This window comes from Lynx rufus, unplaced genomic scaffold, assembly GCF_022079265.1.
Source record: "Lynx rufus isolate CCGP_SWC_20201006 ecotype Redwood Valley unplaced genomic scaffold, mLynRuf1.p SCAF_11, whole genome shotgun sequence".
NCBI lineage: Eukaryota > Metazoa > Chordata > Mammalia > Carnivora > Felidae > Lynx > Lynx rufus.
In genome coordinates this window covers 57,161,119-57,182,364 of record NW_025814825.1, presented here as the reverse complement: position 1 = coordinate 57,182,364, position 21,246 = coordinate 57,161,119, and the positions used below count along the sequence as shown (strand labels likewise).

Here is a 21,246-nt window from a genome sequence, read left to right as displayed (position 1 = left end):
CTCAGGCTCAGCCGCCGCGCCGCCCGGCCGCTCCTCCTTCCTCCCCGGGCGACCGCGGCGATGTTTAACCGCGCCGTGAGCCGGCTCAGCAGGAAGCGGCCGCCGTCAGGTAAGCGGCTCCCGGGCCGGCGGGCTGGGGTTCGGGGCCCCCGAGGAGCCGCCCCGGCCGCCGCTGCCCGCCCGGGGTCCCGGGCATCCTTCCCTCCCTCCTGTGTTCGGGCGCGGCTTGGCGATGCCACCCGACGAGAGTCGCCGCGGACCGCGCCACTTCTCCTCGCTCCTTCCAGCGTCCCTGCGGCAGCCGCCGCTGCGGGAGCGCAAAGTTCTCCCCCCCCCCCCCACCTCCACCCCCTGAGAGGCGCTGCGGGGAGGAAGTTTGGACAAAAGGGGGAACAACAGCAGTTTTCTTTTTAGTGATGGTCTGCGAGGAGAAAGGAGATCCCAAACACCCCAAACTTTGGAGGGAGTGTGGGCTCTAGATCCGAAAGCAGAACGTCGCGCGGGGCCCTTCTCCCCTGGAGTTCTCTGCCTCTCTGTCCGCTGCGGGCGTCGTTGCGAATGATGCCCGCGCGGCGCCCAGAGGAGGCACGACCGGACCCCGGGGCACCGGACTGGCAGCGGGGCCTGGGCTGCCCGGCGCCTTCAGTTCTGCGCTGCGGAGCCCAAATGTGGGCGCGCCGAGGAGGGTGAACAGCAGGGTGGAGAATGCACATCTGTAGTTGGCGCCGGGGAGCGCTGACATTACCGTGCACTGGGCTTGGCTGTCCCAACGGACCAGCCTGAGCCACAATTCGGAGCAATTTGATAGGGCAAAGAATCCACGGTGGAGACGGGACCATGCCTTTGATTCCAACCATCTTACCGTTTTTGTGCAGCATAATAGCTGTGCCCCTCTGAGCTCGTCATGTGGGCCCGGGTCTCAGTTCACCCAGTTCTGTGTTGTCTCTCCACCCGTAGGACGACCTCATGAGACAGGTACTGTCTCCTGGTATTGGCCACGTTCCAGAGGAGGGAACGGAAGCCAAGAGTCGTTAGGTAACTCGCCCCAAGTCACACTTAGGAGGCGATGGAGAATCTGAAACCCAGGTTTGCCTGATTCTGGAGTTGGGAGGCTTTTCTGCAGTGTTCCACTCCCAAACTGACTTCTTCATGGTGCTAAGAGTCTGTGCTGGTTGGTCCGTGTCCTCTTCTCACTGACTATCATATTTTATGAGGGACATTGCAGGTAAGAGGATGAACTGGGACCAGACAGGCTGGGACCAAATCCCACCTCCACTGCTGTGGAAACTTTGTGTCTGTGCAGATAAGGATCTGCAAAATGGGAATAAAATAGCTATCCCTCTTTGAGCACTTACATGGAGCTGGTTTCCCGTCCATTATGCAAATCATTGCATTCATAGTCAGGACAATCCTTATAAAGTAGGACTTCACAGGGTCATGGTAAAGAGCTTGTATTGGTGTTAGTGGTCACGTAAATCTTGCCGTGTTGTCTGAGGGTCAAAGGATTCCTTTGTGGGGGTTCATTTCAGCCGATCCCTGTTGTTGAGTATTCACAGGCCTGGGGAGTGGTAGTCAGAGCCTGGACTCTGGAGTTAAACTCCTGGTTCCCGCCCTGACTCTATCATTTAGTGATCTTGGGCAAGTTACTTGACCTCTGAGCCAATTGCTAAATTATCGGGAAATCTGAGAACTGTCTGCTAAGTCATGGATAGCTTGAAATTGACTGTTGGTGGGTATTTATACCATGGAAATCGACAAATGTTAAAAATCAAGCTTGCCCTCCCCCCGCAGGAGAGCTGGTTTCCTAGCACACCTCTGTGTCTGTTTTCCCGCCTGTAAAGTGGGTTTCATAGAGTTGTGGGATCAAACACACTAAAACATATGAAGTCCCCAGTGCATTGCCTGGCACGTAATAAATGAATAATAATGGTTAGCTTCCCCCTTTCCTATGATAAACAGAGCTGCTCTGAACTTCTCTGCCTGAGTTATTCCTTGCTTTGCTCTCATTTGGGGGCATACATGGTTTTGGAGACAGGGTGTTATATGTGTGTAGGTTCACTCCAGAAAGACTGGGGCAGTGTTAGGGATACCAGTGGAGTGTACCTCTTTTAGGGCGGCAGCTTTTCAGCCTTATGAAATAGGGTTCGGTCACAAATACAGAGATTAGTAGCTAAGCATCATGGATGGGTATTTGATGCCTGACCTCTAAGAGCCCAATGTCCTTAGGATGTTTAGGTTGAAAGTATGCCCCACTGATGGGAAAGGGCAAATGAGGCCCTGCCGTTTGGGCATCACCATCCAGCAGTGAGAAAAGAAGGAGTCAAGTGAGAAGGGGGGACTGTGGGCCTGGGGGGGAGGTTCCGGGAAGCCAGCCAAGTGATCCTTGAGACCCTGTGCAACATTTTTATTTGGTCATTTTGAATTGTTTTTCCTAAAGTGGCTCTCCAAATTGTATAAGCTTCCAGCCCCACAAGTGCTGGATCCACTCCTGCAGACCCCTGATATGGACCCGGCTACACTCCTGCCTCCCAGAACCTTCTACTATAGACTTTTCCTGCTTTTCAGCAAAACCGTATTGGAGACAGGCTCTTCAAGCGGAGGATTTGGAGTTCCTAACCCCTAATTCCTAGGCTCAAAATGCTGTTCCTTATTCTGCTTTCTGAGATTTCTCAAAGTGTGTTCGTGAGCCACCTGGGGGTGGGGAGGGCATCGATAAAATGCAGCTTCCCAGGCCACACCCTGGGCCCACTGGTTTAGTCTTGGGAACCCAAGGTGGGAGGGAGAGGAGGCTGCATTTTCAACAAGTGCCCCCAGTGATTCTGATGCCACTGAAGTGCAAGGACCCCTTGAGGGACTCTGACCACCCTTTGCCCCTCACAACCACTTATGCTGTTGATGACGCTACTCACCTGAAAAGCAAAGCCAAAGCCACAGCCTTCCGTCTGCCAGCAGATTGAGGGGTGACCCGTTGAGGGAATCCCCACCCTGCCAGGCAGACCATGGCCCTCCCCAGGGCGGGGGGCCTGTTGTACATGATCCCATTAAACCCTTGGGACCAGTTTCAGATTTATTGCTGGGCTTAAGTTTTCACTTAGAGGTGACAGTCAGCATCGCAATTTAACGTCTTTGTTTTAACAACCCAGCAGCCGGGCAGTCTTGGCCCCCCAGGGAAACTTTCCCTGCAGAACATCACTGGCCCAGGACTGTGGGTTCAGGGAGAGCAACGCAGGGGCAGAGTGGCGGGGCTGGGCCGCGGAAGGGGTGTTGATTTAAACCAGTGTGGTCAGCCACGTGGTCGGCGCCAGCTCTGAATGCCTCGGAGAGCAGCCTGTAGACGGTGGGGGTCGGGTGCTAATGATGCTCTTTTTTTTTTTTTTTTTTTTTTTTTTTTTATGCCTTCATTGACTTTGTGTGGGACGGATGTCTCCTTTTGTCACTGTTAGGCATTTGGGGAACCTAAGCAGGTGCCTGGGGGGGCCACTTCCTGGGACTTCCTGGATGAACTGAGCCACTTCCCCCCGCTGGGCTTGAGTAATGCCCTCCGCCTCAGGCGCTGGGCTCGGAAGCTTGCTGTTTAAATTGTACTAAATTTACTCTCCTTGGTATCTTCTGCTTCCCTCAGATAGCTCTCCGCTGCAGCAGGCCCCGGGAGGGACGGTGGGGGCGGAGGGGGCCTGGGCAGGCGACAGCAGCAGCTCCCTGATAAGAGCTGTCAGGAGGCGTCCACTGGGAGGAAACAGCCCCACGCAGGCTCCTGGGGACTCATTTCCCTTCTAAGCCAGTTCGCATCCCTCCAGGCCTTGCCGAGTGCCCGTGGGTCAGCTGTGCTGCCCCCTCTGCGCGGTGCTCGGGGACCCCTCATCTGGCCCGCCTTCTCTCCTGGCCCCGTTTCCCCGTTCTTGCTGTGCCCTTGGGCGGCTGGGCATTCCCACTTCTGCCCCTTTGCTTCCCGAGGGTGTCCTCTGTCCTAAGTCTTCTCCCAAAGCTGGGTCTCCCTGCTCCCTGCCACTCTCTCTAGCCTCATGCCTCCCTCCCTCTCTGCCCCCGAAATGCAGCCTGTCCACTTTGTCTTTTCCTGGACAGCTGTGGAGGCCACCAAGGGGCAGGGACTTGACAGGAGCAGCCCATTTAGGAGGGGACAGACCAGAGAACTCAGCTCCCTGACCCAAGTCCGGAGCTATCTGCATGGCCTCGCTCAGGATCCACTTGGTCATTTTGTTCAAATATATTTGGGGTGGGGCACCTGGGTGGCTCCATCGGTTAAGCATTGGGCTCAGGTCATGATCTTAGAGTTCATGAGTACGAGCCCTGCATCGGGCTCTGTGCTGACAGTTTGAAGCCTGGAGCCTGCTTCGGATCCTGTGTCTCCCTCTCTCTACCCCTCACCTGCTCACACTCTGTCTCTCTCTCTCTCTCAAAAATAAGTAAACATTAAAAAATATATATTTAGAGCTGAAATATGTATGTAATATGAAATACATATATTACATATATATATATATATATATATATATATAATGGGGAGCTGCTGAATTTTCTTTCCTGTCTCCCTTCTTCCTTTTTTCCCTTTCTTCCTTTCTCCAGTCAGGACATTATAAACAAAGCCATCATCAGTCATCTTTATCATCCCATGAACAAAAGGGCATTTTAACACCCTGAATAGTAAAGATATAATCTTGTGTAAAGAAATGTCCTGGGGACGCCTGGGTGACTCAGTCCGGTGAGCATCCGACTCTTGATTTTGGTTCAGGTCATGATCTCACGGTTCATAGGTTCGAGCCCTGCGTTGGGCTGTGTGCACTGATTGCATGGGGCCTGCTTGGGATTCTCCATCTCCTCTCTCTCTCTCTGCCCCTCCCCTGCTCACACTCTCTTTGTCTCTCTCATAATACATACATACATACATGCATGCATACTTACATACATAAATAAACTTTAAAAAGAAATGTCCTGATACTCAGGAATCTTCTAGAAGTTGTTGCATCTAGGGAGAGGCCCTGGATACGCAAGGGACAGAGCTGAGAGGAAGCCCTGTTCTACTGTGCTCCCTCTTCGGCCTCTTGAATTTTGTACCATGTAAATAAATATAATGATCTCTTTCCTAAGAATAACCCAGGGCTGTCCTTACTGCATCAAGACAGCTCACTTGGTAAATATTTCCTTATCCTTCTTCTCATTTCTTCACGAACCAGTGAAATGAACTCCGTGCCAGCCTGTGGCATTGTGGGCAGATGGCCATCTGGGAACTCCTGGTCTCACCTTCTCAATTAATTTTAAGTTCCGTGAGAAAGAGGGCCCCGCCTTTTACTTCTTGCGTCTGTCACTGCCCTTCCCTTTCCAGGCTCTGATGCCAACTTAGGGTTGAATCCTACCTCGTCTCCTTCTTCGCTTGCTCCTTGGAGCCGGTTTATTGAACCTCGTTGTGCCTCTGTTTCCTTCTCTGTAAAATGGGCCAAAGATGAGCCCGACTTCTACGGGTCACTGGGAAGTTGAGACAGGATATAGTAAGTGCTCAGTCAAGCAGCTATTTTTACAGCTGTCATCCTCACTGTCTCGCCCCCAATCTATCAGAAAACGTTCATCAATGTAAACATGACCATGAACGCCAGGCACTGCTGACCCTGAGGACGACGCAGCTCTTACTCAAGAAATGCACAGTCTCTCTGATCCTGGAGGGGGGGATGTCATTTACTTGCCTCTCGATAGGGGCCGGGGGCAGCAGGGGCGGGGGGGCGGCGGGGGAGTGAGGGCACATTTATGCATGACTGTCAGGCCCCCAGGGGAAGCACAGGGGCTTCTGGGAAGTGAAGAAAATAATGACAGGGTCTTCATTTTCACCCCCAGGATAGGGCTCCTGGGTAATTTTATTTTTTCTGGGTCTTTGCCTAGAAAGTGAAGATTCTAGGGAGTCTACAAATAACAGTCTGGCGTTCTTATTTCCTTCCCTCTGGTAGAAACTGGAAACCAGTGGCCATCTGTTGTTTAGTCCACTCAAAAGAGGATGTGGAGGCTTGTTTTTCCTCCAGACCCAAGGGTGTTCAGGAGACCCGCAGCCCCCTGGCCTGTCTCCCACGAAGCGTCTCTGAGAAGGCAGTGGGTTTTTGGGCTGTGTGAAGCTCCTCAAGTGGACCCTGGAGCATGGAACGTAAGGAGTGACCCCCACCTCCTTTGGTGATGACCTCAGCTTGTGTGTTGCCCGGGTGACAGCGGGGCAGGGCAGGGGCTGGGGGGAGCGAGGAGTGCAGGCACAGGTGCACAGGTGACCTTTGGAGGCACTGCCTGAGCAGTCAGCTTTCTCTGAGGTCTCTGGCTTCACGTGAAAAATGCCATGATGCCTTTTCTGAGCCCAGCCAACCCTCTGCAGCCCTCTCACCCTCTCTGGTCTTTGATGCTTGCTATTAGTAGGATTATTTTTAAGCTTTTTCATTTTTGTTATTATATTCTGCTAATTGCCATTCATGCAGACCTCCGCACCAAGGGAATTGCATGCTTGAAGGATAGTTATTCTCAGAAGTTAGATACTGGAGCCGAAAAACACTTAAGTAATATTTAGATAGAGTGTTTCCATGACCCAGTTTCTCTGGAGCCTTACATAGATCACCAGTTGTAACAAACTGATTCTCTGCTTCTAAGTTTGGAAAAAAGAAAAAGTCTTTTTTTTTTTTTTTAAATGTAATATGTTTGATGTGGCATAGTTGATATGAAGTTTTAAATAAGCTTCTTGGGGGTGCACTTTCCTTGAATATTTATGGGAGTATGGCGTGTGAGTGTGCGTGTGTGTGTGTGTGTGTGTGTGTGTGTGTGTTGTACCAAACCACTTAGAATTTTGGAGTGAACATTTCTGCCTCTTCCTAGGCTTGAATGTTTGGCTTGTTTTCTTTAATGATGCTGTAAGTTTTGGGGGTTACTTAGGATAGACTCTTTGATGTTGGACGTTGACTCTGCTTTGAGGAAGTTGGTATTGAGATTTTATTAGAACATTATTTGACTGGGGAAAACTGTCTAGGCAGGATAATTACCCAGACCTTCCTGCAGACTAATAGCAGGAATCCAGGCTGCAAGCATTCAGTTTCGATGAGTGTTACGGATGCCTTTTGAGTATGGATTTCCAAGGAGTTAATGTCTGGCGAAAGCCCCTGATAGATATGACATCATAGCATCTATAAATAATGCATTACGAAATACGCTGCAAGCAACCAGCCTCCGCCATCTGTATCTTTGAAATACTGGCTTTTACTGAAGCCAGAAACCACAGAGAACCGCATAAATGTAAATGGAGAGTGTATGGACACTGTGTTTGAGTGTTAGATGATGCTGGCCCGGTCTCGTGTGGGTTTTTGTCTACGTAGAATTCCTTCTCAGTTTTCTCAGGCTTTCCCCGCGGTGCAGATGGTATCTTTCTCTTCAAGGCTGCTATGTTCTGGCCTTGGTGAGTGTGAGGACCGGCAGATGTCAAAACTAAAAATGGCACTCGAGTCTCATGGTGAAGGTCGTGCTTGGACCCTGACACCCCCACCCCCCGCCCCTTTCCTAGCTGGGTGACCCTTGCAAGTTACCACGCTTCATCTGTGTTTCCTCATCTGTGAAGTGGGGATAATATTAATCACACCACAGGGTCCTTGTGAGAAGTGGATGATTTAACTCACAGAAAAAGCTTGGAACAGTACCCAGCGCCCTATAAGCAATTTATAAGTGTTCACTGTTGTTATTAGCTGATGATACATTAGTGTGAAGATAAATTTGTTGAGAAATAAGTATTATGCCTACAAAAATTTGATTTAAAATGCTTTAACTTTTCTTTTTTTTTTAAGAGACAGAGAGCGAGCAGGGGAGGGGCAGAGAGAGAGGGAGATACAGAATCCAAAGCAGGCTTCAGGCTCTGAGCTGTCTGCAGAGAGCCTGATGCAGGGCTTGAACCCACGAATTGTGAGATCGTGACCTGAGTGGGAGCCGGATGCTCAACTGACTGAACCACCCAGGCGCCCCGATCTGAAATGCTTTGAAGAGCCCAGGAGATTAAAAAAATTTTTTTCCAGGGGTGCCTGGGTGGCCCAGTCAGTAAAGTGTCTGACCCTTGATTTCAGCTCAGGTCATGATCTCACGGTTTGTGAGTTCAAGCCCCACACTGACGGCCTGGAGCCTATTTGGGATTCTCTCTCTCTCCCTCTCTCTGTCCCTCCCCTTCTTGCTCTCTGTCTCTCTTTCTAAAAATAAATAAGGTTAAAAAATTAAAAAAAATTTTTTTCCATTGCGAAAATATTTTATAGGTGAACTAAAAACAATAAGAAAAGATAAACAGATCTGGACAAAATTGAAACAAACAAATGTTATCAGCAATAATTCGTTACTAGCTTGAGTGATCTTAAAGCTGCTAGAAAAATATGTTTGACTGTTTTTTCCCACCTGTGCATTCCAAGCTTGCTTTCTTGTGTAATCCACCCCAACCGGCAACTTTTGTCAATGAAAAAGCAAAGGGGGAATATTACACCTTTATGGCTCCAAGTGCCGGGAGTTGAGAAGCTGGGAACTCTTGATTTTGTTTTATTCTTAAGTTCAGATGTAAACCTGCTTGCTATGGAGAGAGGTTATTTCTTTTTCTTATAATTATTGGACTGATTGTAACATTGAAGGTGAACTTATCTTAGGACGCCTTTACATATGTGCATTGGGAAGTAGCGGAAGTCTCCTGAGCAGGGGACCCTGAGTAGAAATACCCTGAGTTAAGGGGCAATCTCTAGAGTAGTACCAAATAGGGTGGGCCTCTGCTCAGTCTCGCTGGAGGTCAGGATAATGACTTGGAAAAGAGATACATCATTAAATGAATGGAGTGTGCAAATGCTGCTCTCTCCAGAGCTATCTATGCATGTTGCTACCAATCAAGAAGGATTAAGAAAAACAGGCGTAGCCAGAAGCCTCCATCAGGCTTTTGAAAGACAATCAGGAAGTCTTGGAAAAATTCAAACCAATATTTCTGGGGAAAGTGAGAAAACATGGCAGACAGAGTGTGGGTAGAAGATTCCTATGGTCAGGGTGGTTGGGGCAGAAGGTGGGCAGAAAGGCAAGAAGGAACTTGTTTGTTTGTTTGTTTTTTAATGCATGTTTATTATTTGTTTCTTTTTTGTTGTTTTTTTAAAATATAATTTATTGTCAAATTGGTTTTCATAGTGTATGTTTATTTTTGAGAGAGAGACAGAGAGACAGAGAGGGAGACAGCACGAGTTGGGGAGGGGCAGAGAGAGAGAGAGAGGGAGACGCACAGAATCCAAAGCAGGCTCCAGGCTCCGAGCTGTCAGCACAGAGCCCATGTGGGGCTCGAACCCACGAATCTTGAGATCATGACCTGAGCTGAAGTCTGACACTTAACTGACTGAGCTCCCTGGGTGCCCTGGATTTTGTCTCTGTCCAGGGCAGCAAACCCAGACACTAGTAACCACGGCAGCAAACCCAGACACTAGTAACCACGGCCAAGGAGAGTAGTGAGCTATATCTTGGTGTCCTTTCTGAGCCAGCTCTGGAAATTCCGTGCCCTTCTGTAACAGTGTCGTGGGAGATGTATTCCTTTACTTTTGGTGGCACGGAGGTGGTAGCCCCACAGAGAACTGAGAGGAAGGGCCATTTATTTTGCAAAGTCTCCGGGTTCTGGAGCAGTCTGGGGTTCTGTGGAGGTGGTCCTTATAGGGACAGTCGCCTTCACACGTAAGTCCCAATACTGGTTCCATCAAGGAGTTCTAGTTCATTTTACCCCCTGAACCTTTATTTCCCAGTAAGGAAAATAAGGGGACTAGACCAGACTAGTGGGCATTGAATTCTAAGACTTTTTGTTCAAGTGAAAGCTGGCACAGAAGCCTAATATGCCAAATGATTAGAGTATGAAATAAAGGGTAGGGGAGGTACAATTATCTCATGGTGGGGCCAGATATCCTCTCTCTCAGTTAACCAGACAATCTGGTTAACTCTTTTGGCTACATGAGAATCCAAGTGTATTTATTTTCAAGACAGTGTGGCAGCAAAAGCCCAAGGGTGGTTTGGTTTATTATTGAAAAGAATGCCAGGAGTCTTGGAATCCTTTCAGACCTAGGTTGAAAACTTATGGGCAAAGTAGGTGTTCTGCGACACGGAGAGGAATTTGTGGCTGCCTAAGACTGTTCCCGGAATAGCCCACTTGTGTCTCTGCATTTATTTACTTAAGAGAAGGTCTGCTGAGGAAATGGAGTAAATTGTCAAGCTGTATTCAAGGACAGGACCGTAAATTGGTGAAATGCTTGGCAGAATGAACCCTCTTGCAGAACTTTCTTATAATAATGACCTTTTAACTTGATTTATACTTTGTGGGGAAGAAACTCGGTGTTTAGAAGCTTGCCATTCTAGCATTTGCAAAGAGAGCAGGGGACTAATTTAATATCCACGAACTGAAGATTCACTTTAGAGAAGCGTCGGGTCCATTTGTGATGTGTTCGAGTGAGTTTGCTTCGCGATTAGAGGAATAGATTTGTCCCAAATAATTCTCTTATGTGCTCCATCACCAATGCGTATTGAAACACAGCGCCCAGCTGGGGTTTCTGGCTTCTGTTTTGTTCAGCCGGAGTCAGCCAGTGAATGTCTAAAATCCAGGTGGTTGGGCGCCTGGGTGGCTTAGTCGTTAAGCATCTGACTCGTGATTTCGGCTCAGGTTATGATCTCACAGTTTGTGAGTTCAAGCCCTGCATCAGGCTCTGCATGGACAGTGAGGAGCCTGCTTGGGGTCTGTCCACCCCCCCCCCACCTTCCCCTGTTTGCTCTCTCTCTCTTAAAATAAATAAAAATAAACTTTAAAAATAAATAAATAAAATAAATCCAGGTAGTTTTCCCAGATGCTGGGAGACAGTCTCAGCTGCTTGAGAAATTAACACGTGTGTTGATCCCCAATAGAACATGAAGATCATGGAAGTTGAGTTACTATTAAGTACAATGTATCATGATATGACTTCCCTCCAAAAACATTTGAGGGGCACCTGGGTGGCTCAGTTGGTTAAGCATCCAGCTTCCGTTCAGGTCATGATTTCACAGCTCCGTGAGTTCGAGCCCCGCCTCAGGCTCTGTGCTGACAACTTGGAACCTGGGGCCTGCTTCAGATGTGTCTCCCTCTCTCTCTGTCCCTCCCCTGCTTGTGCGCTCTCTGTCTCTCTCTTTCTCAAAATAAATAAATAAACATTAAAAAAAACAGTAACAAAAGCAAAAACATTTTAAACTGTATGGCATCCTGGCTATTTGCAGCAATTAATATTCATAAGACTTTTTTTCATTTATCCTTTCCGAATGGTTTGCTTTGCCGATATTTTAGTTAAAAGCTTATTTTCTCCTACGTTCAAACTTTTCTTTATAGAAACATGTTTCTGGGGCGCCTGGGTGGCGCAGTCGGTTAAGCGTCCGACTTCAGCCAGGTCACAGTCTCGCGGTCCGTGAGTTCGAGCCCCGCGTCGGGCTCTGGGCTGATGGCTCAGAGCCTGGAGCCTGTTTCCGATTCTGTGTCTCCCTCTCTCTCTGCCCCTCCCCCCGTTCATGCTCTGTCTCTCTCTTTCTCAAAAATAAATAAACGCTGAAAAAAAAAATTAAAAAAAAAAAAGAAACATGTTTCTACTTTGAAAACAAAAAGGCAATGGAGAAAAAAAATATTAGGTATAAAAATAGTTCACTTGATAGATCATTATTTTAGGGAAGAGGAGAGAGGAACTAACGTTTGTTGAGAGTGCAGCGTGAGCTTCTAGATGGCTGGTGTGCTTCCTCTTTTAGTCCTTGGATAATGGGAGAGATAGGAGGATTATCTTTACCTTCCACACAGAATGTTGCCCCTTACCACACAGTTTGAATTGGCCGAACTGGGTTTGGAACCTGGGCCCATCCGAAGTGGCATTCCATGGTTTTTTCCTTGACTCCAGGAAGGGGCCAAACTCTGGAGAACGAGGCATGTTTGTGCTGTCACTTCCTCTCAGGCGAGTAGCCACAGTGTGTTAGCTGGAGGTCCCCCGTCCCCTTTCCTTCAGTCAAGGGACTTTGCAGGTGTCTTGAGGAAGAGAATGCATCAGATGTGCAGGTGCAGTCATTCATTCATTCAGTCTACACACAGAGGAACAGTGTGATGCTGAGCCATATTGGAGCCTGAGGCAAAACGAAAAATCAGTAATACCCATCCTGTCTTTATTTAAAATTTTGATATTTTGCTCATGATGGAATTCTTTCCATTAATTTTGATTTTTCAAAATCATGCATGAAAATACCATTTGTGTTCATGCCTGAGGTTTTTTTCTGGGGGGGGGCAACCCCCTGAAATTTTGCACCTGCAGCCAGTGCTCCCTTTTCCCACTCCATCCCAGCCCTGGTACATACTTTTATTTATGTGTCAGGCAATGAGCCACATGTTGCAGATTCAAGGTAAAGATATACAGAAGCTTTCAGACGATTGAGTCAGTCATACAAATAATCACAACACAGCACGATAATTACAAGACTGTGCACAAAGTGTAATGGGGAAGGAGTAGCCATTGAGTCGGGGTCCCTGGGGAGATGGCTTGAATGAGACTTGAGGGCTGCCTGAGGGTTGGCCAGTGGTCATGTGGATGGAGGAAGGATGGGTGGAGAGTGGTAGAAAATGGCAAGGCCCTTTTGTCATTGCTCTGAGCCTCAGTTTCCCTAACCTGTAACATGGAGAAAATGGCAGTGCCTACTTCATAAGGTCGTTATCAGGACTGGAATGATTTCCCTGGGTTAAGTGCCTAGAATATAATTATCCTGGCACATAATATATATTTGATGATGATGATGTTGATGATGATGATGATTTTGATGACCATTATATGCAGATATTTTAAAATGAAAGTATCTTTGAGCCACAAACACATCCTGAACTTTGCTTTGCAGACATCCACAGCAGTGATGGGAGTCCCAGCAGCAGCCACCAGAACCCCAAGAGCACAGCCAAATGGGCAGCCTCTCTGGAGAATCTGCTTGAAGACCCAGAAGGCGTGAAAAGATTTAGGGTTTGCCTTTTTCATTGTTGACCGGGATTGATGCAACCCACGAAGAAGTTTAGATGTCTGTGGGGGAAACACAGGATGTTTTTGTTTTTTTTTTTTTTTAACACTGAAAATGTTAAACACTGTTTAACACTGAGAATAAGGACTTCTCAGTTGTCATGGCCGAGATGGCTTTCCTGGATGGCCATGGACCAGAACTGAGGGGCATACACAGACTGTTTCTGGTTTTCATCTGGCTGGATGGGAGCGGGTAGGGGTGATGGGGACGAGGTACCATGCTCGCTGGCAGAATCTACAAAGAATTTCCAGCTCTGTGACACCTGGGAGGGGGTGGTCTGGGTCTCTCTGATGTGAAGGTTTTTTCCCTTGTGCATTGGGGATTCCCAGGACTCATTATTAATAGAGTGAGAGGGGTGGACAACAGCTAGAAAAGTGAGGTTGAACCCAGAGAGGAGGGTGGATGGATGGGAAGTGTCAGTCCTGCCGACAAAGAGCTGCTCTGGCTCGCAGAAACCCCAGGTGTCAGAAGAACCGCGTGTGACTTCTGAGAATGCCCGGTATCTGCCTGAGTCCCACCAACTACTGTCTTTTTTTTAAAATTTTTTTTTCAACATTTTTTTATTTATTTTTGGGACAGAGAGAGACAGAGCATGAACGGGGGAGGGGCAGAGAGAGAGGGAGACACAGAATCAGAAACAGGCTCCAGGCTCCGAGCCATCAGCCCAGAGCCTGACGCGGGGCTCGAACTCATGGACCGCGAGATCGTGACCTGGCTGAAGTCAGACGCTTAACCGACTGCGCCACCCAGGCACCCCCCACCAACTCCTGTCTTTAAGTCTTGGGCCAGGTCAGGGCAAGCCCTGATGCTGTCGGTCCCTGATTTGGTGCCGAGGGAGGGGTGACGGCTGGTCTACTGCCATTCCCGGACACCAGGCCATTGCGAGCCCTGTCTGGATCTCACGGAGGACGCTTTCCTGCGCACAGCGGGATAACAGGGTGTACTGCTAACTCCCCAGCGTCTGCCAAACGAAAACTCACCTCCAACTTAAAATCGTTTTCATCGTGGCATTTGCAGACATGCTTAATAGGTTTTCTTTCCTTTTGTTTAAAAAAATGGGGCTGATTTTAGAGGAATGTACTTTGTTTAAACACTGTCTGGAAGGAACTAATATATCTCCCACTTTAATTTACTCTTTGGTAATTTATTGCCAGCTTAGCCTTAGTGAGTAGATTCTTGCCTCATTTTTACTCTTCCTCACAATGTCAAAGTCATTAAGTTCAAATGCGTATGAAATTCTAGCTTTAACATTAAACATGCACTTTGTTTTTCAGGATGGAGTTTTTCGCAGGGTGACTGCACCATAGTCATTTGTTGAATTTTGCCAAACCAGTCCTTGGAGAGAAACACATTATTTGTTTGTTTGTTTGTTTGTTTGTTGTTAAAGTGGAATACTGCTTGATGTTGTTCCTTCTTTTTATCCACAGGAATTTTTAAAAAAGGAATTCAGTGAAGAAAATGTTTTATTTTGGCTAGCGTGTGAAGATTTTAAGAAAACACAGGATAAGAAGCAGGTATTTCTTCCAGTCTGTAATCACATTCTTGATAATTTTTTCTCTCCTTATAAAGTTCAGCTGCCTTGGGGTGCCTGGGTGGCTCAGTCAGTTAAGCGTTCGACTTTGGCTCAGGTCATGATCTCACGGTTCATGGGTTCAAACCGTGCGTCGGGCTCTGTGCTGATAGTTCAGAGCCTGGAGTCTGTTTCAGATTCTGTGTCTCCCTCTCTCTCTGCCCCTCCCCTGCTTGCGCTCTGTTTCCCTCTGTCTCTCAAAAATGAATAAACGTTAAAAAAGAATAAAAAAAAAATAGTTCAGCTGCCTTGCCAATAGGCTTTGAAATTGCCTAAAGAGGGGTGCCTGCCTGGGTGGCTCAGTCGGTTAAGTGTCCAACTTCAGCTCAGGTCATGATCTTAATGGTTCGTGAGTTCCAGCCCCGTGTTGGGCTCTGTGCTGACAGCTCAGAGCCTGGAGCCTGCTTCGGATTCTGCCTCTCTCTCTGCCCCTGCCCCACTCGAGTGCACACATGCGCGTACAACATGCTCTCTCTCTCAAAAATAATAAACATTAAAAAATTGTTTAAAAAGAAAAGAAATTGCCTAAAGAAATCAGATCTATATTGGATTTGGGGAAAGACTGAAGCTTCAGATTAGGTCTCTTGGGTGGATCAAATATTAATAGTTTTAAAAAGTGTGTTAATTTTTAAATGGAGTAGTTCAGATGGACAAATATTTAAAGCAAAAATGACAATTTATGTCGTTTCAAGTTCATCATCACACACGATTTTTTTCTTCATGAATAAGTTACGAGGATGCTTCCCCAGAGTTTGACGTGTTGGCATTTTGTACGGATGTAGTAAAACGATAAGCAGATGTGTGGCAATAAAAGTGCTACTCGAATCAGAGAGATTGTCAATTATTCAACGTATCTTTACAAAACATCCTGCCATTGGCAGGGGTCCCACAGAGAAAGTTTCTGACTGTCCTCCTGGGTATATGTGTGCTCTTTGCAGGAGGTCGCCTTTAATTCTGACGTCACTGGATTTTCTGTCCTTGAAGGTTGAGTGCGAGGGAAGGTGAAGGAGATTACGGGGAAGGAGGCCTGTGGATCGGGTGTGTTTGTGAAGCCTGTGCCTGTGTATGTCTAAGAGGCTCCCAGCTAAATGCCTACAGGGGCTGGTGAGGAACACGCATCCGCAAGGCTTTTGGTGTGAGGCTATAGGGAGTAGTGGGGACTGGGGCCACTGTGGGCAGCCAGCATTGCCTCCAGCGGCTGCGGCTGAGTGTAGCTGACTTTGGCAGTGAGCGCTTGGGGGTCTGTGGCTCTCTGGGCTTCCCCATGCTTCGAGTTCTGCCCACCTACGTTTTTACTTGCCCACCCTTGCCCCCAGAACCCTGAGGGGCGGGCCTTTCTTCCTGAGGCCCCTTCTACCTTCTTCAGCCCGGTACGGCCTGGTTTTCCAGAGAAATTGGGCGTTCGGATTCTTATGAAACCACTCGATTCTATAAATGTTGGAACTGATTTTCAAAAGATGGAAAACCTTGCCTGCCAAACGAAACACATCCCTGGGCAGATGCAGCCTGTGGGCTACCGGTCTTGAGCCTCTGTCTCCAAAAGCCGGGCTCCACGAGGCCGGCAGCCGTTATGTGTTTGTAGACGACAACTTGGAAAGTGTTCATCATTGGTTTATTCAAAGCCTTTTCCTGACTCAGACACACGTCTCCCAAGATGGAGCAAAGGGGCCTTCTTTCCGCTGCTTTCCTCTCAGTGGGGGCAAGGACGGGTGCTAAGATTTGTTCTCTTTAGCTCAAATTTCTTAGGTCAGCCTAGAAAGCCTTCCCAGGAAGGACTCTTGGCATTTGCTTCTTTCAAGCTTCTTCTTCTCCTTGGATGACTTTGTCTGAGCCTCCCGGGTGTTGAATGGCCTCTGGGGAAAAGGGAGCAGATGGCCTGGCCTGCCTTGGAAAGCTAGGATGCCACCCTGGAGGCAGAAGCACTCAGTTTCCCTTTGGCCCCATATCCAGGACAGGGCCCAGGTACCACTGTTCATAAATGCTGCACCGTGTAATTGATTTGCCCAGCCTCAGTCTAAAACCCGGGGTGACAGTCAAGCAGGCAAACAGATGATGTTCATTTTTTCTGCCATATTCTTTGTGTGTTGAGGGTGAGGGGGGCCTACAGATCAGCCAGCCCTCTCCCCCGGCCCCCCTGCCACGTTGTCCTCATCGGGAGGCTGAGATCCCCCTGCAGCTGAGCTGGGACTTGGACCAGCATTCTGAGGTCCCCCAAGCCGCTCTCCCTGCACACCGGGCTGGTCTGTCCTTTGGTTCAGCCGAGTTGACCTGATCTTTGTGGAATGCCCGCTCAGGGCCAGGCCTTGTGAAGAGACACCCAGGGACACGACAGATGAGCTACTTTAGGGAACAGGCATCGATTGGCGAAGCGACTTGTTAAATAAGTCTTGCCAAGTGTGCTGAGCAGAGAAATGGGAAGTGTGGGTTCTGTGGGAACACAGGTGGGGGTCGGTGGGGAAGGTAACACCGAAGTGGACTTTGGTGGGGGTAGTGTTCCTGGAAGAGGGGCCAGCATGTGAGGAGGAATGCCTGGCGAGAAGGGCGAAGGAAGAATGGGTGGCGGGACAGTGGTGCTTGAGGAGCAGGGTGGTTCTGCTGTGTGTGAGGCTGGGGAGGGAGGGGAGCCCACACCTGGAGAGCCTGGGGCCAAGGTGGACACTGGAAAGCCCCGGTGTCGGGTTGCACATCCACACCCTACGGACAGAGCTTCCAGAATCTGGGAGCCCCTCGCCGCACTCCCTCTCCTGGTGCCCAGCCTAAAACCCCTTGGAGGTTTAGTGTCCTTAAGCCTGGAACGTGCCTGGCGATTGGTCTGGGGCAGTGAATGCAGATGGTGTTGGGAAGGAAGGAAGGGAGGGAGGGAGGGAGGGAGGGAGAGAGGAAGCATCGGTGAGGCCCGTGTGGCTCAGTCGTCAGTCTGGGTTATCACACTGAGCCTCATGACTGGCCCCATCCTTCCAGATGTGTGGGCTGTGGTTTGGGAGGTTACACAGAAGTTGCCGAGGCTGCCCAGCTTGGTGCAGACCCAGGTCTCCGACTGCAGGGCCTGGGTATTCTCTAGTGCGTCTGGCTACAGGGGAAGTAAAACCAGGAGTCAACTCTAAATCACTAATTTTAAAAAGTGGAGGGTGGGAAGTGGGCCCAAGCGAATTTCACAAGACTTGTCACGTCTGGTCCAGCGGGGAGTCTGTGGAGGGGGTAACTCTACAGTGAGCCAAGGTGGTGGCAGGATGGATGTGAATCTTACTTTGCCTCTGTTATTTTATTTATTTATTTTTAATGTGTATTTATTTTGAGAGAGAGCACAAGTTGGAGTGAGGGGCAGGAGGAGAGAGAAAGAGAGGGAGGGAGAATCCCAAGCAGGCTCCATGTTCAGCCCAATGTGGGGCTTGATCTCATGCCCCTAGGATCATGACCTGAGCCGAAATCAAGAATTGGACGTTCAAGTGACTGAGCCGCCCAGGTGCCCCTGCCCCATTATTTTAAATAGGACCCGTGCTGGCTTGTTTTTTCATGCTTTTACTAGGATTATCCAGCTAGAACTCTCCAGAGCAGTTACCAACTTATTTGGCATCTTTATTTCTTTATTTCCTTTCGATAGTGTCTTCTCGTCCCTCTATCATGCAGGCTCTGTGGGTCTGAGATGGTTGTCTGTTTTCTCCCCACTGTCTCCAAGTACCCAGAGCAGCCTGGTGCAGTGTGGACTTCTGGTTCTCCCCACTCAGGTCAGCTGGCACCTGAGGACCCACCAGGGATGGGAGCCCACCCCCCTCCCCTCCCCTCACACTGCAGTTACAGCCTTAGGGACGGACATGTGTTCTCAGAACTCCAAACAGTGGAATAGTGCTGTGCTCCCTCTGTCTTCCCTGGCCTGTGCTTCGCCTCCTGGCAGGCCCCTTAGATCGGGACGGTCTTGACACTGTGCATGTGTGGCAGGGATGCTGGGCTTTAGGAAGTTGGGAGGGTGACGCCCCACACCCCTGCCCTCCTTGGGGTTCCTGGGGTGGTTGTACCTTTTGGGGTGTTCATACTCAGGCAGCGTTTAAAGCACTTCTCTCCCTTCCCAATGTCTTTATGGCTTGAAATTTTTCTATCAAGTGCCTCTTCCCCATGAATTATCATGAGAGATGGGTCTGTCTTCTAAAACTGAGCAGCACTGGGGCGCCTGGGTGGCTCAGTCGGTTAAGCATCCAATTTTGGCTCGGGTCATGATCTTGCAGTTCATGAGTTCGAGCCCCGCGTCGGGCTCTGTGCTGACAGCTCAGAGCCTGGAGCCTGTTTCGGATTCTGTGTCTCCCTCTCTCTCTGACCCTCTCCTGCTCACACTCTGTGTCTTTCTCTCTCTCTCAAAAATAAATGAACATTTAAAAGAAATTTAAAAAAAAACAGGCAGCATTTATGAGTTATAAAACTTCAGGAAAAGCTCCAACCAAGTGTTCATTCTTTGGGTATCCCTGAATTCGTTCCTTCCTTCATTCATTCCTTCACTCATTCATTCATCTGGCAGCATGTGCATACTGGGCTTGTTCACTGACAGAGATTGAGATGGATATGGCGGTTTGTACAGATTTATAAAAGCCATTGCTCCAAGAGCAACTTGCACTGGCAATTAAGTATAATGATGCCTTGCATTTTTACAGTGTTTTAGAATTACAGAGTTATGGGGAGAGGGGCCTATGGTATTTATGATTTTTATCGTATATTATTTAGCACTAAAATTTGATCCAGGGTTCAGAGTGTTTGAGCTTCTTATTTAAAGTACCAGTGAAGGTTTTTCTAAAAGGCTAAATGCCATATTCTTTATTAAAAAAGAAATTATTGGGGGCGCCTGGGTGGCTCCGTCGGTTGGGCGTCCAACTTCGGCTCAGGGCATGATCTCACGGCTCGTGAGTTTGAGCCCCGCATTAGGCTCTGTGCTGACAGCTCAGAGCCTGGAGCCTGCTTCAGATTCTGTATCTCCCTCTCTCTCTGCCCCTCCGCTGTTCATGCTCTGTCTCTCTCTTTCTCTCAAAAATAAATACACATTAAAAAAATAAAAAAAAATATTTAAAAATCCAAAAGTGGGGACGCCTGGCTGGCTTGGGCGGTTGAGCATTCGACTCTTGGTTTCAGCTCAGGTCATGGTCTCATGATTCATGGGATCAAGCCCCAAGTTGTGCTCCGAGCTGACAGCACGGAGCCTGCTTGGGATTCTCTTTCTCCCTCTCTCTCTCTCCCCTCCCCTGCGCTTGCTTCCTCTCTCTCTCTCTCAAAATAAATAAACAGACTTAAAAAAAAAACTAAATAAAAATTCAAAAGTGACCCATGTTCCTTCAGGAGTAAGATGGGCTGATTCCCTTTACCCCACAGTACTCCCTCAGATTTCATTCTCCCTGTGGTTCGGGCTGTGCCTTTCAGCATGAACTTGGCTGGGTCCAGGCTGGTCTGACCGGAGCTCAGCTGCTCCCGGTGTGGTTTAGGTCTGGCGTTGGCCTGCCCTGCGCCCCTGTTCCTTCTGAGCTAACTCAGCACTTTTAGATGCTATCTACCAGCTTCCTCTTGCTATAGCTAAGCTTTCACTTACTCACATCGCTGTTGACTGTATTTTCACGGTTAAGACTATTCTTTCTTGCCTGCTGCTGAGCCGAAGGGCTCAGGTCATGATCTCACGGTTCGTGGGTTTGAGCCCTGCGTGGGGCTCTGTGCTGACAGCTCAGAGCCTAGAGCCTGGAGCCTGCTTCGGGTTCTGTCCCTCCCCTCTCTGCCCCTCCCCTGTTCATGCTCTCACTCTCTCTCTCTCTCTCTCTCTCTCTCAAAAATAAATAAACGTGAAAAACATCATAATCTCCAGTAGCCCTCTGAAACGCTTCTCAACAGTGTTGCATGGGCTCGGGCCTCTTGGTTTATCTCTGCAGCTGGAGTTCACCCAGGGCCATCCTCTTCTGACCACAGCTCCCACCCAGGCATCCCCGGGTCTTCCTTAGCCGCCACCAGCATCCCCTGGCCCCTTGCCTGCTTTGGGGACCCAGACCCTCCTCCATCCTGAGTCACTCCCTCATGCTGGTGCAGCACGGCCAGCAGTAGCATCTCGAGACAGGGGACGTGACAGGTGGACATTTATAGATCCGGTTGAGTGAATTTTTTTCTACTTTCCCCATTCACTGATAATGTGATAGAACACAGCATTGAATTCTAGGTTGAAAGTCCCTCAGAACTTCGAAAACACTGTCCCTTTGTCTTCCGTTTTTGTCAGGAGTTAGAATTTTATATGTAACCTGTTTGGTTTCTTTTGCTTTTCTCTCCTCGGGAATAGTATAGGCTCTTTTCATCACTGATATTCTTTTTTTTTTTTTTTTAAGATTTTATTTTTAAGTAATCTCCACACCCAACGTGGGGCTCAAACTCAGAACCCTGAAATCAAGAGTCACGTGCTCCACCAACTGAGCCAGTCAGGCACTCCCGTCACCAATATCCTAAAACTGTACAGTCAGAGGCTTGGGGGTGGGGTGGGGTGGGGTTCCTTTACCGTGTGGGTACTTGGTGGAGCCTTTTAATCTGGCAGTGTGCAGTTCTGGGGAATGCTGTGTTATTATGTTTATCGTTACCTTTTGTGACTCCTTTCCCTCCAC

The 21,246-nt window shown here is 48.7% G+C and overlaps 1 protein-coding gene across 2 annotated transcripts in view; it reads left to right on the top strand.

Annotated features, from left to right (window-relative positions):
* RGS10 (regulator of G protein signaling 10) overlaps window positions 1-21,246 on the top strand; it is a 41,916-nt gene continuing 20,670 nt past the window's right edge. The window contains exons 1-3 of one of the 2 annotated variants that reach the window (XM_047073521.1): window positions 1-109; window positions 12,895-13,013; window positions 14,496-14,582. In XM_047073521.1, coding sequence (XP_046929477.1) covers window positions 61-109; window positions 12,895-13,013; window positions 14,496-14,582 — 255 coding nt within the window. In that variant the 5' untranslated portion in view covers window positions 1-60. Of the gene's footprint in view, window positions 110-6,123; window positions 6,146-12,894; window positions 13,014-14,495; window positions 14,583-21,246 lie in introns of those variants that run through there. The other variant, XM_047073522.1, reaches the window with a different exon arrangement.